Below are 12,035 nucleotides of genomic sequence, written 5' to 3' on the forward strand. Positions count from 1 at the left end.
AGTGGGGTTATTGTATGTGGGCTAAATGATCATTACATGATCTTTTGCACTCGTAAAAAACATAAACCCAAGGCTGGCGGTCATAAAACTGTAACCACTAGATCCCTTAAATCCTATTCTAGTGAGGCCTTAAACCATAAACTGGAGAATCAAGACTGGTTAGATGAACTAAAAAGCACACAGGTTGAGGAGGCATGGCTAGGTTTCAAAACCAAATTCCTAAATATTATTGACAGTATAGCCCCCATGAGAACCACCAGGGTTAAAGCCCGATCGGAACCATGGATGAATTCGGACATTCTAAATGCTATGAAAGTCAGAGACCTAAAATGCTCTGAAGTTCAAAAATGCAAATCAAAATTAGTGAAACACTTAAACGAAGATCTCAAAACCCACTTTGAGAAAATTAAAAAACAATGCAACAAACTATGCAATCAGGTAATTACCATGACCAAATCTGCTAAGAAAAAATACCTCGATAACAAAATCAAAGAAAACTTAAACAAACCACGTGACCTTTGGAAGCTACTTAATAGCCAACTAGGTTGCAGTCAAAAACTCAAAACCAGGTCTACAAACATCAGCATAAAATCTGGAGATTCTCTCTTTACAGACAAGCTGGATGTGGCTAAGTGCTTAAACACTTTCTTTACAACCATAGCCACTAAATTAGTTAACAATCTACCACCCCACTCAGGGCGTTATGGTGTAGAGCACATCCGTGCGTTCTACAATAAACTGGGTGTACGCAAAGATGATTTTAAACTCTCCATGGTGTCAAACGATGAGGTGTTTAAAAAACTGGGCGCTCTACACTCAGAAAAGGCCACGGGCCATGACAATATTCCAGCCAGATTTCTAAAAGACTCAGCTGCCTCCATTACCCCAATCATCACCCACATAATAAACCTCTCCATCAAACAGGGACACGTCCCCCTTGACTTTAAAATAGCAAGGGTAACCCCACTGTATAAAAAAGGAAGCAAATTAGACCCAGGCAACTACCGACCTGTTTCTATTCTTAATTCCATCTCGAAACTTATGGAAAAAATAGTTTATGAACAGGTTGATAGGTACCTTACCGAAAAAAATCTGATGTATGAATTTCAATCAGGATTCAGAACATCCCATTCCACTGACACATGCCTTCTCTATTTGAACGACCACATCAACCATGAGGTGGACTCGGGCAAGTACTGCGGCATGGTCATGCTGGACCTCCAGAAGGCCTTCGACACAGTAGATCACCACATATTGTTAGATAAACTGAAAGCAATTGGGTTCGATAGAACATCGGTGAGCTGGATGCAATCCTACTTAGAGGGGAGGGAACAGGTGGTTAGTGTGAACGGAACACTGTCCCCCCCCCTCCCAGTGACCTGCGGCGTTCCACAAGGAAGCATATTGGGACCTTTACTGTTCCTAATATATGTGAATGACATGTCATCAGCATGTGATTGCAATTTGTTCCTGTTCGCGGATGACTCGGCTCTGCTGGTCTCTGACAGGGACATATTGCAGGTGGAAAAAGCGCTAAGCACTGAACTGAGTAGAATCTGCATCTGGCTAGCTGACAATAAACTATCAATACACCTAGGTAAAACTGAAACCATCCTATACGGATCCCCATCTAAACTCAGAAAGGCTGAAAATTTTAAAAATAAAAGTGGGTAACATTAATATCACAAGAAAAGAGGATATTACATACCTGGGCTCCATCTTAGAGGCAAATCTTTCCGGAGATAAAATGGCAGCAAAAGTAATCAAAAAAGTGAACCATAGAACTAGATTCTTGTACAGGATATCCTCACTTGTCAGTAAAAACACACTGAGGACCCTATCAGGAGCTCTCATTCAATGTCACTTCGACTATGCCGTAACATAATGGTACTATAGAACCACAAAGGCCCATAAAACAAGACTCCAGACAGCCCAAAATAAACTGGTTAGGCTTCTGCTAGGCCTCAACCCTAGGACACATCTAACCGCTGCTCATTTTTTGAGCCTTGATTGGCTACGAGTAGTTGACAGAGTGCAGCAGCTTGCACTGGGCCTGGTCTTCAAGATACGCTACACCACAAAGACACCCAAGTACCTGTCAACATACTTCCAAAAAGTGAACAACGTCCACACATACAATACCAGAGGAAGCTCCACGAACCACGTTCAACCGCGTTGCACCACAAATAAGGGGTTAAACTCGTTTGCAAACTATGCAGTAAAAATGTGGAACGCCCTTCCTATAATCTTAAAGGAGTGCAAAACACTGCCCACCTTCAAAACCACTCTCAAAAAACATTTACAGGAGGCTGCAATCCGTAACTGGACCCTCTAAATCAAAAATCAGATTAAAAGACCCGAACTACCCACTGTACATACTTTGTGTTTTGTCCCCCGCCCCCACCTGTGGTGTATGTCCCCACCTGTCCTACCCGCTGTACATACCTAATATTTTGTTGTATTGTTCTTCCCATGATGGATGTATATTTATCTTGTAGATAGTACTAGTTATTTGTCTGTATTATCTTGTAGATAGTACTAGTTTGTTTTTTGTCTGTCTTACATGTAACGATGAATTGAGAATCAAGGACCCCAATTGAAATAAGCCAGTGGCTTTCTTGGGTTTTTATCCTGTTAGTTGACCTTGTATGTAATATGTACTTTCATGTACCTACTTCTGCAAATCTTCTAATAAAGTTTTCAATCAATCAATCAATACTCTAAGCTCACGTTCAGCCTCCCTGTTGTTAAGGTGGAAGACAGCCGACACCGTCTTTGCCTCGCTAAGCTTCAATCTCCATTTCCGGAAGTATGCCACTAGTGTCTGCATGTCCTGGCTCAGAATCCCCTCCACAGACTGCCAATTTCCAGCAGAGTACACCACTGCGAGGTCGTCTGCGTAGGCGTACTTCCACGAGAGTGTGTTGGGCAGGTCATAGGTGTAGATATTATAGAGGAGGTCCTGTACATCAATCAAGTGGCAAAAGCCATAGTGAGGATGGATGATAGGCGAACTTATTTATTTTATTTTTTTCTCCTTTTGGGTTTTCTTCAATGCCATGCGATCTACCCATTTGAATCTACCCATTTGAATTTGACCTCTCCCGGGCCTCTGGGGTCAAATCTGACTTCCCTCCACATCTGAAAATAAACCTTATGGTATGTACTAACTATGGTAGAAATGTCATGCTTTCTTCAAAAAGTGCACAATTATTGTGCTACGCCGCTCTACTACTACTCCCCCCGGTCTATATCCCAACTGACAAGTTCCTAAAAGCATGAGATAGAGCGTGTCACAGGATGATCATAGGTGTGGTAGAGGGTGTGGCTGTTGTAGGTGAGGTGCAGTTAAAGACGATTTTTTTTCTGAATTGTTAGGACCACGTCTCCTCGTGTCCTGTCCTCCGTCCTCCTCCACTCGTGTTCTACTGGAAACAGAAGAGATGAAGAGGAGAAGATCAAGGTTTCTCCCCTTACATATTTTAGTCCAATGCTTTTTGAGGAAGAAGCGAATGGAGGATAGAGGTTCCTGCCCCCATAAAGACCTTGATGCAATATATGTGTAATATACTGTATATGTACATGGCATGCAATACATGACTCGCTGACTGAACAGTGGTACAGCCAATGTCCAGGAGGGGGCGTTACAGCCATACCAGCCATGGAGTGGGACATTCAGGTCACATCCAGTTGGGTTATGAGGCACCTACTTGTCTTTCATGCATCTAAATACTGTGTGTGTGTGTGTGTGTGTGTGTGTGTGTGTGTGTGTGTGTGTGTGTGTGTGTGTGTGTGTGTCTGTGTGTGTGTGTGTGTGTGTGTGTGTGTGTGTATGTGTGTGTGTGTGTGTGTGTGTGTGTGTGTGTGTGTGTGTGTGTGTGTGTGTGTGTGTACGCCACAAATACATTGTCTCAGCCACTAATTGATTCAGTCCACTTTGATTCAATGTTTTTGATTGATTGAAAACTTTATTAGAAGATTTGCAGAAGTAGGTACATGAAAGTACATATTACATACAAGGTCAACTAAAAGGATAAAAAAAACAAGAAAGCCACTGGCTTATTTCAATTGGGGTCCTTGATTTTCAATTCATCGTTACATGTAAGACAGACAAAAAAACTAGTACTATCTACAAGATAATACAGACAAATAACTATTACTATCTACAAGATAAACATACATCAATCATGGGAAGAACAATACAACAAAACATAAGGTATGTACAGCGGGTAGGACAGGTGGGGACATACACCACAGGTGGGGGCGGGGGACAAAACACAAAGTATGTACAGTGGGTAGTTCGGGTCTTTTAATCAGATTTTTGATTTAGAGGGTCCAGTTACGGATTGCAGCCTCCTGTAAATGTTTTTTGAGAGTGGTTTTGAAGGTGGGCAGTGTTTTGCACTCCTTTAAGATTATAGGAAGGGCGTTCCACATTTTTACTGCATAGTTTGCAAACGAGTTTAACCCCTTGTTTGTGGTGCAACGCGGTTGAACGTGGTTCGTGGAGCTTCCTCTGGTGTTGTATGTGTGGACGTTGTTCACTTTTTGGAAGTATGTTGACAGGTACTTGGGTGTCTTTGTGGTGTAGCGTATCTTGAAGACCAGGCCCAGTGCAAGCTGCTGCACTCTGTCAACTACTCGTAGCCAATCAAGGCTCAAAAAATGAGCAGCGGTTAGATGTGTCCTAGGGTTGAGGCCTAGCAGAAGCCTAACCAGTTTATTTTGGGCTGTCTGGAGTCTTGTTTTATGGGCCTTTGTGGTTCTATAGTACCATGATGTTACGGCATAGTCGAAGTGACATTGAATGAGAGCTCCTGATAGGGTCCTCAGTGTGTTTTTACTGACAAGTGAGGATATCCTGTACAAGAATCTAGTTCTATGGTTCACTTTTTTGATTACTTTTGCTGCCATTTTATCTCCGGAAAGATTTGCCTCTAAGATGGAGCCCAGGTATGTAATATCCTCTTTTCTTGTGATATTAATGTTACCCACTTTTATTTTAAAATGTTCAGCCTTACTGAGTTTAGATGGGGATCCGTATAGGATGGTTTCAGTTTTACCATAGTGAGCCATAGTAGAAAGGCAGAGCGAGATTTTATCACCGGAGAACAGAAAAAAAGCAGATTGAAGCTAGATTTAGGCCGCTTTCAGACCTACACGTTCCGATTTAGGGTGTAGTAAGTTACAATACAATGTTGCAATTAACCACGTCTCAGACTGAATCGCTCTCAACACGCGCGAAGCGACGCGCTTGCAAAACAGTTTTGTGATTGGTCCAAAAGTCCTAAAAAGTTTCAGAATAAAAGTCCTAACAAAAAACTTTCTGAATAAAAGTCCTGAAAAAAAAGTTTCAGAATAAAAGTCCTAAAAAATGGATTTGGATTTCAGGAAATCACTCTCCTCTCTCTCTCTCTTTGCCAGTCCCTTTAATCCCGTATCCTAATCGAAAATGCAACATCATCAGCGACGACTTTGGGTTATTGCATTTACTACTGTTCTCTGGTTCATGTTCTTATACCAGTGCTCAGTATACAAGTATTTTAAATGAACATTCGTAATGTAGTCTCTGATGTTCACGGTCAACTAAATCAGGCTATTTTGTGAAACAAATAATGTTCCCGCAAATGGGTTAACCAAGCAGCCTCGCACGTAACGCTAGCTTCGAACTATTCATAGCATAAACGTTGGTAAATGTCATAAACGACACAGTATTGGCTGGGGAAAAGAAGGGGAGTCGAATTTTTATTGACAACGGATTTACATGCTGAAAAACATTTGGACAATAAGAGACACAAGGCATGGTCTAATTACAGGGCAAAATGCGAGGGGCAAAAATAATCTATTGCCTCTAAAATCATCACGAACCGAACGGCGGAGGTACGGGTAAACAGGGATCATGTCGGTGTCATCAAAGGTAAGGTTTTCTTTAACTTAGCTGATGCATTACCTTGCTGTTGGTTGTTTACCGAATCTGTCACACTGTGATTTTACTTGTGTAAACAGTTAGTGAGTAACGTTAGCCGGTTTTGTGCGTGTATTCTCATGTAGGCCTACTTCGTATTGATGAGCTGATGATCTTTCATTGTGTGTGTGTGTGCGTGTGTGTGTGTGTGTGTGTGTGTGTGTGTGTATATGTATGTATGTGACTGTCAGTCACAAGTTTATATTCTACGGATGTTGTTCAGTGCTGTATGCGCGTTCCCGGTTCCATGTGTACTCTACTCTTGTGTACTTCATATTCGATGAGCTAATTATCTCTCATATACTTCATATTCGATGAGCTGATGATCTTTCTGTGTGTGTCAGTGTCTTGGGCGTATCTGTCAGTCACATGTATATTATACGGTAACCGATGTTCAGTGCTGTATGCGCGTTCCGCATGTTCTGCTGCAGCTGTAGCCTCAGGATATCTTTGTATTTGATCACCTTCTATATAAAATCACCTGCTCGGCTTTAATGACTAACAGCTATTTAATAAATAAAAATTGCCACCCTCTAGTTTTTGGTGAAATTACGTCTTTGTTTTGAGCGCCAGTGCGCGTTTCATGCGCTTGCACGCGAAAAGTCACCCCCCCCATAATTAACATTAACATGGTGAAATGCATTCTTAGACATGACTACATCGTCATGATTACAAATATGCCACTTGAAATGCATGAAATCCAAGTTTATTTGTGTCTTACACATATGTTCACCTAGTATTTGACTGCTTGTAGCCCAATCACGAATGATCCCAGTATTGCTTCAGACGGACAAGTTGGTTGTAGTGCTTGCTCACGATATGTTATGGCTCATATATATTTATTTTAATCATGTTATTTTACCAACTGTTAAGACAACAATATAGTAAGCTAGTTACTTGAGCTAGCTAAAGATGTTGGCCCCCCAAATCATTTTACAATGTGTTGTAATTATGTTACGATATTTCTGTTGAATGAGTGAAGGTAAGCAACGTAGGGTGTGTTCGTAAAATCGCTCTGAGAGCGCCGGAGCGCACACTGGGTGCAACGTCATAAAGGGACCAGGTAATTTGATTGGACAAGAGGCATTCCATGAGTGCTGATCACATTTCCAGGGCGAATTTACTAACGCAGCTAGCGAACAGAAGACGCAAAAAATCGTCAGATCAGATATATAAACGGGTTATTTTGGTAAACTGGACACATTTTGGGAATATATGTGGTTACTTTCTCGCCTGAAAACATATTAAAACTTCATAAAATGACATGTTAACACTTGTAAAGCCAAAATTACATATTTTAGCTAATGGAGGTTTAAAATGGAGGTTTAAATTCGCCGCTCCAGGCGAAATGCATTCTGGGAGGCAGTATGCGTACTGTGTAAATGGTCGGCTGGTTTTCACATACTTATTATGAATTTAGTAGGTAGTATGCAGTATATACTCATTGAGTATGCTAGTATGCAGTATGTTAGTATACAATTCCGAACACAGCCTGTGATAACATCACGCCTGTGAAAACAGAGCATCTTTCATCAAAGATATTGTAGTGAACAAGAGCAAACTAGAGTGTCCACTCATTTCACTGCCCTCAGACATACGATCACATTCAACAGTGTAGTCCTTTCGGAAACGTATTTGGTTTGGATTTGGATGTTTAACTTTAGATTTTCGCTCTATCACAACACACTCTATTCTCTCACCTGCATCTCCGTTTTTTAAGGTCTCTGGCAGTGCCAACACAGTAATTTTTCCTGTGACATGTCATACCCCAGAGTCTACCTTTAATTTGATATACTGTAGTGACTACATTATGGGTTCATGTTCTCCTCTTACTGTTGGTTGTGTAGTGGGAGGGAACCAGTTCTGGCACTAGGGGCAGAGGGGAAGATTATTAACGTTGCACCTTCCTGTTTAGAGACAAGAGTTTTGGTGATCTATTTTCTGGTCCTGTACTGAGAGTACAAGTTGTTATTTTGATTAAACAGTTATCATTACGTTGCCTACGTCTTTCCTTTTTCCTCCGGCACTACACTGGTGACCCCGACGTGGATTTTTGTTAACGTAATTGTGTACAAAAACCAGCGAGCGAACATTACAATCCTGCAAAATGTCCGGGCGAGGAAGACGTTCAAACCAGCGGCAGCCATCACCATCCCCTGTCAGGGTAACGCGTGGTGCGCACACTCCCACTCTCAAGCTACCAGAGTTCTGGGACTCAACGCCTGCTGCATGGTTTGCTATTGTAGAGGCACATTTCAACAAAAGTGACATCGATGACGACGACGACCGGTACAACCATGCTGTGGCAATGTTGGGCAGCTCCACCGCAGCTCGAGTGGTAGGTTTTTTGTCTGCTCCCCCGACGACGATCAAATATGAGCGCCTCAAGGCCCTGCTTCTAGAGACATTTGAACTGTCCACTGCGGAGAGGGTGCGGCGCCTATTTGCCATGTCGGACTTGGGTGACGAGAGGCCTTCTGCGCGCATGGAGAGGATGCTAAACCTGCTCGGTACAGAAGACCCCATGATCCTCTTCACAGAGCTGTTCATGCGCACATTGCCAGCTCAAGTTAGGATGGCGCTGGCCAACACCGCCATCATGGAGCCCCGCGCCCTGGCCAGGGAGGCGGACCGGTTCGTCTTGGCCATGCCTCAACGGTCCCCCGACCTGCTCGCTCCCGCGGCCGCCCCGCCACCCGACCGTCGCAGGAGAGCGAAGGATGACGCCAGACCTTCTGGCCAGCAGGGTAACGCTGCGGGCCATTGTTTCTACCACGCCACTTTTGGCGCCAAGGCCAAACGGTGCCGCTCACCCTGCACCTTCGGACCGACGGGAAACGGCGGGGCCGGCACTCAGTAGTGGCCCTGAGCGCTGGCGTCAACAACAGGCTGCTCTTCATACAAGACACCGCCTCTGGTCGCAGTTTCCTTTGTGACACAGGTGCCCAGTGGAGCATCATTCCGGCAGAGAGATCGGATGTGGCGAAGGAGGAGCGTGGTCCGCAGTTGGCAGGCGCGGACGGCACACCTATCTGCTCTTATGGCACTAGGGCGGTGGACGTGTGCTTCGGAGGGCAATGCTTTTCGTGGGATTTTGTCATAGCGGCTGTCACATTTCCCCTCCTTGGTGCGGATTTTCTGTGCGCCCACAACCTGTTGGTGGACGTGGGGAACAGGCGCCTGGTCAACTCACAGACTTTCGCTTCCTTCGCCTGTACGCAGGGGGAGGCGGTCTACAGCGGGTGGTCCAATACGCTCGCCGAAAGTGACCAGTACCTTCGGCTGCTCGCCGAATTCCCCGACCTTACCAAGCCCACCTTCTCCGCGCCCACGGTGAAACACGGAGTGGAGCACCACATCGAGACCGAGGGGCCTCCCCTCCACGCCAGGGCCAGGCGCCTCAACCCGGAGAAGCTGGCCATCGCCAGGGCGGAGTTTGCGCATATGGAGCAGGTGGGCATCGTTCGGCGCTCGAGCAGCCCCTGGGCGTCTCCCCTGCACATCGTCCCTAAGTCAGACGGCGGGTGGCGCCCATGTGGGGACTACCGCCGCCTCAACGACGCGTCCAAGCCTGACCGCTACCCGGTCCCACATGTCCAGGACTTTTCAGCGAACCTGGCAGGCAAACGCTTCTTCTCCAAAGTGGACCTGGTACGGGGGTACCATCAGGTGCCGGTGCACCCCGAGGACGTCCCTAAGACGGCCGTAATCACGCCATTTGGACTCTTCGAGTTTCTGCGGATGCCGTTCGGCCTGAAGAACGCGGCGCAGACCTTCCAACGCCTCATGCACTCGGTGCTCCGGGACCTACCATTCCTCTTCGTCTACTTGGATGACATCCTCGTCGCAAGCACCACGGAGGAGGAGCACCTGTCCCACCTCCGGGCCCTTTTCACACGGCTCAGCCAACATGGGCTGATTGTCAATCCGGCGAAGTGTGAGTTCGGACGGAACACCATCGACTTTCTCGGGCACCGGGTCTCCGCAGAGGGGGTGACCCCCCTCCCCTCGAAGGTGGAAGCTGTCGCTGCTTTCCCGCGCCCCAGCACAATCAGCGAGCTCAAGGGGTTCATCGGGATGGTAACCTTCTACTATCGCTTCCTCCACCACATCGCTCACATCCTGCGGCCTCTGTACGATGCCCAGAAGGGCAAGACTCTGAAGCAGCCGGTGGACTGGACGGCGGAGCGTGTCAAAGCCTTTCAGGACACCAAGGCGGCCCTGGCCCGCGCTGCCATGTTGGCCCACCCCTCGCCCTCGGCACCCACTGCTCTCACCACGGACGCCTCTGACTTTGCTGTGGGAGCGGTGTACGAACAGTGGGTTGGGGACGCCTGGCAGCCTCTTGCATTCTTCAGCCGCCAGCTGTCTCCCAGAGAGCAAAGGTACAGCACATTCGACAGGGAGCTCCTCGGGCTGTGGCTTGCTGTCAGACACTTCCGTTTTTTACTTGAGGGCCGCGAGTTTACGGCCTACGTGGACCACAAGCCACTCACGCACGCCATGTCCAAGGTGGCGGAGCCGTGGTCCGACCGCCAACAGCGCCAGCTCGCCTACATATCCGAGTTCACCACAGACATCCAGCACGTTGCTGGGAAGTCCAACCAGGTCGCGGATTGTCTCTCCAGGGCGGTGGTTGGTGCGGTCCAACTGGGTTTGGACTACGCGCGCATGGCTGCAGACCAGGCCGCCGACCCCGCCGTCCAGGCTCTCAAGTTGTCGGACACAGGACTGCGCCTAGAAGAGGTGGTTTTCGGTGACGCAGGGGCCACGCTCCTGTGCGACGTCTCCATGGGTCAGCCACGACCGGTGGTCCCCGCCAACTGGAGGCGCCCCGCCTTCGAGGCGATACACGGCTTGTCTCACCCTGGTAGGAAACCGTCCTCACGGCTGGTGTCAGAGAAATTCGTCTGGCATGGGCTCAAGAGGGATGTGAGGGCCTGGGTAGACACGTGCATCGCCTGCCAGCGCGCCAAGGTGCATCGACACGTCAAGGCCCCCCTGGAGCAGTTCTCTGTGCCTGAGCGGAGGTTCGATCATGTAAACGTGGACCTGGTAGGGCCGCTGCCCCCCTCGCACGGATACACCTATCTCTTTACCATGGTGGACAGGACGACTCGCTGGCCGGAGGCAGTTCCGCTCTCCTCAACGACAGCCCCCGACCTGGCCCGGGCGTTCATCGCGGTGTGGGTCTCCCGCTACGGCACCCCTGCTGATCTCTCCTCTGACCGTGGCTCACAGTTTACTTCAGAGCTGTGGGCAGCGGTGGCGGAGAATCTGGGGGTCAAGCTCCACCGCACGACCGCCTATCACCCGCAGGCGAACGGGCTCTGTGAGCGTTTCCATCGATCCATGAAGGCCGCCCTTCGAGCCAGCCTCACGGACAGCGACTGGCTTGACAAGCTGCCGTGGGTCATGCTGGGGCTCAGGACAGCGCCTAAGGAGGACCTCCAGTCGTCGTCCGCTGAGCTGGTGTTTGGACAGCCGCTGCGGGTCCCCGGTGACTTCATTCCCAAGTCAACGGAGCCCTGGTCCGCCGCCGCTCAGCGCGCCTCCCTGCTGGACAGCGCCAGGACCTTCGTCCCGGTCCCGACTACGCAGCATGGTGTCCCTACTTCGAGGGTGCCCCCGGAGCTGCACTCAGCGAGGTTCGTTTTCATTCGTCATGATGGCCACAGGACTCCACTACGTCCTCCTTATGACGGGCCTTTCCGTGTCATCGAGGCCGGAGCCAAGAACTTCATGGTTGACATGGGGGGTAGGCCTGAGTGTGTGTCCGTTGATCGCCTCAAACCGGCCCACTTGGACCTTGAACTGCCCCTGGACTTGGCCCTGCCACCGCGCAGAGGCCGGCCTCCAGTCCTACCTCCCCTGCCGCGCCCTGGACATTCCCCCCTCCGACCCCGACAACCCCCCGCAGCTCGCGAGCCCCCGGTCGTCACTGCCCCCCGTCCTTCCCTGCAGGAGGACGTGGTGGGCGATGTCACACCTCCTCCCGCACCTCCTGACTTTACCTACGATCGTAGGGGCCGGGCCATACGCCCTCCTCGCCGTGAGGATTTCCAATATT

At 48.4% G+C, this 12,035-nt stretch overlaps 1 protein-coding gene across 1 annotated transcript in view; it reads right to left on the reverse strand.

Annotated features, from left to right (window-relative positions):
- Positions 1-7,671, reverse strand: part of cxxc1a (CXXC finger protein 1a) — a gene marked incomplete at its 5' end in the record, with an annotated part of 24,868 nt that extends 17,197 nt beyond the window's left edge. Inside the window, one exon of the mRNA XM_080534398.1 lies at positions 7,666-7,671. Within this exon, the coding sequence (XP_080390524.1) occupies positions 7,666-7,671 (6 nt within the window). The remainder of the gene's footprint in view (positions 1-7,665) is intronic.
- Positions 7,672-12,035: the final 4,364 nt, after the last annotated feature.

This window comes from Nansenia antarctica (assembly GCF_963989245.1).
Source record: "Nansenia antarctica genome assembly, chromosome: 6".
Taxonomy (NCBI): Eukaryota; Metazoa; Chordata; class Actinopteri; order Argentiniformes; family Microstomatidae; genus Nansenia; species Nansenia antarctica.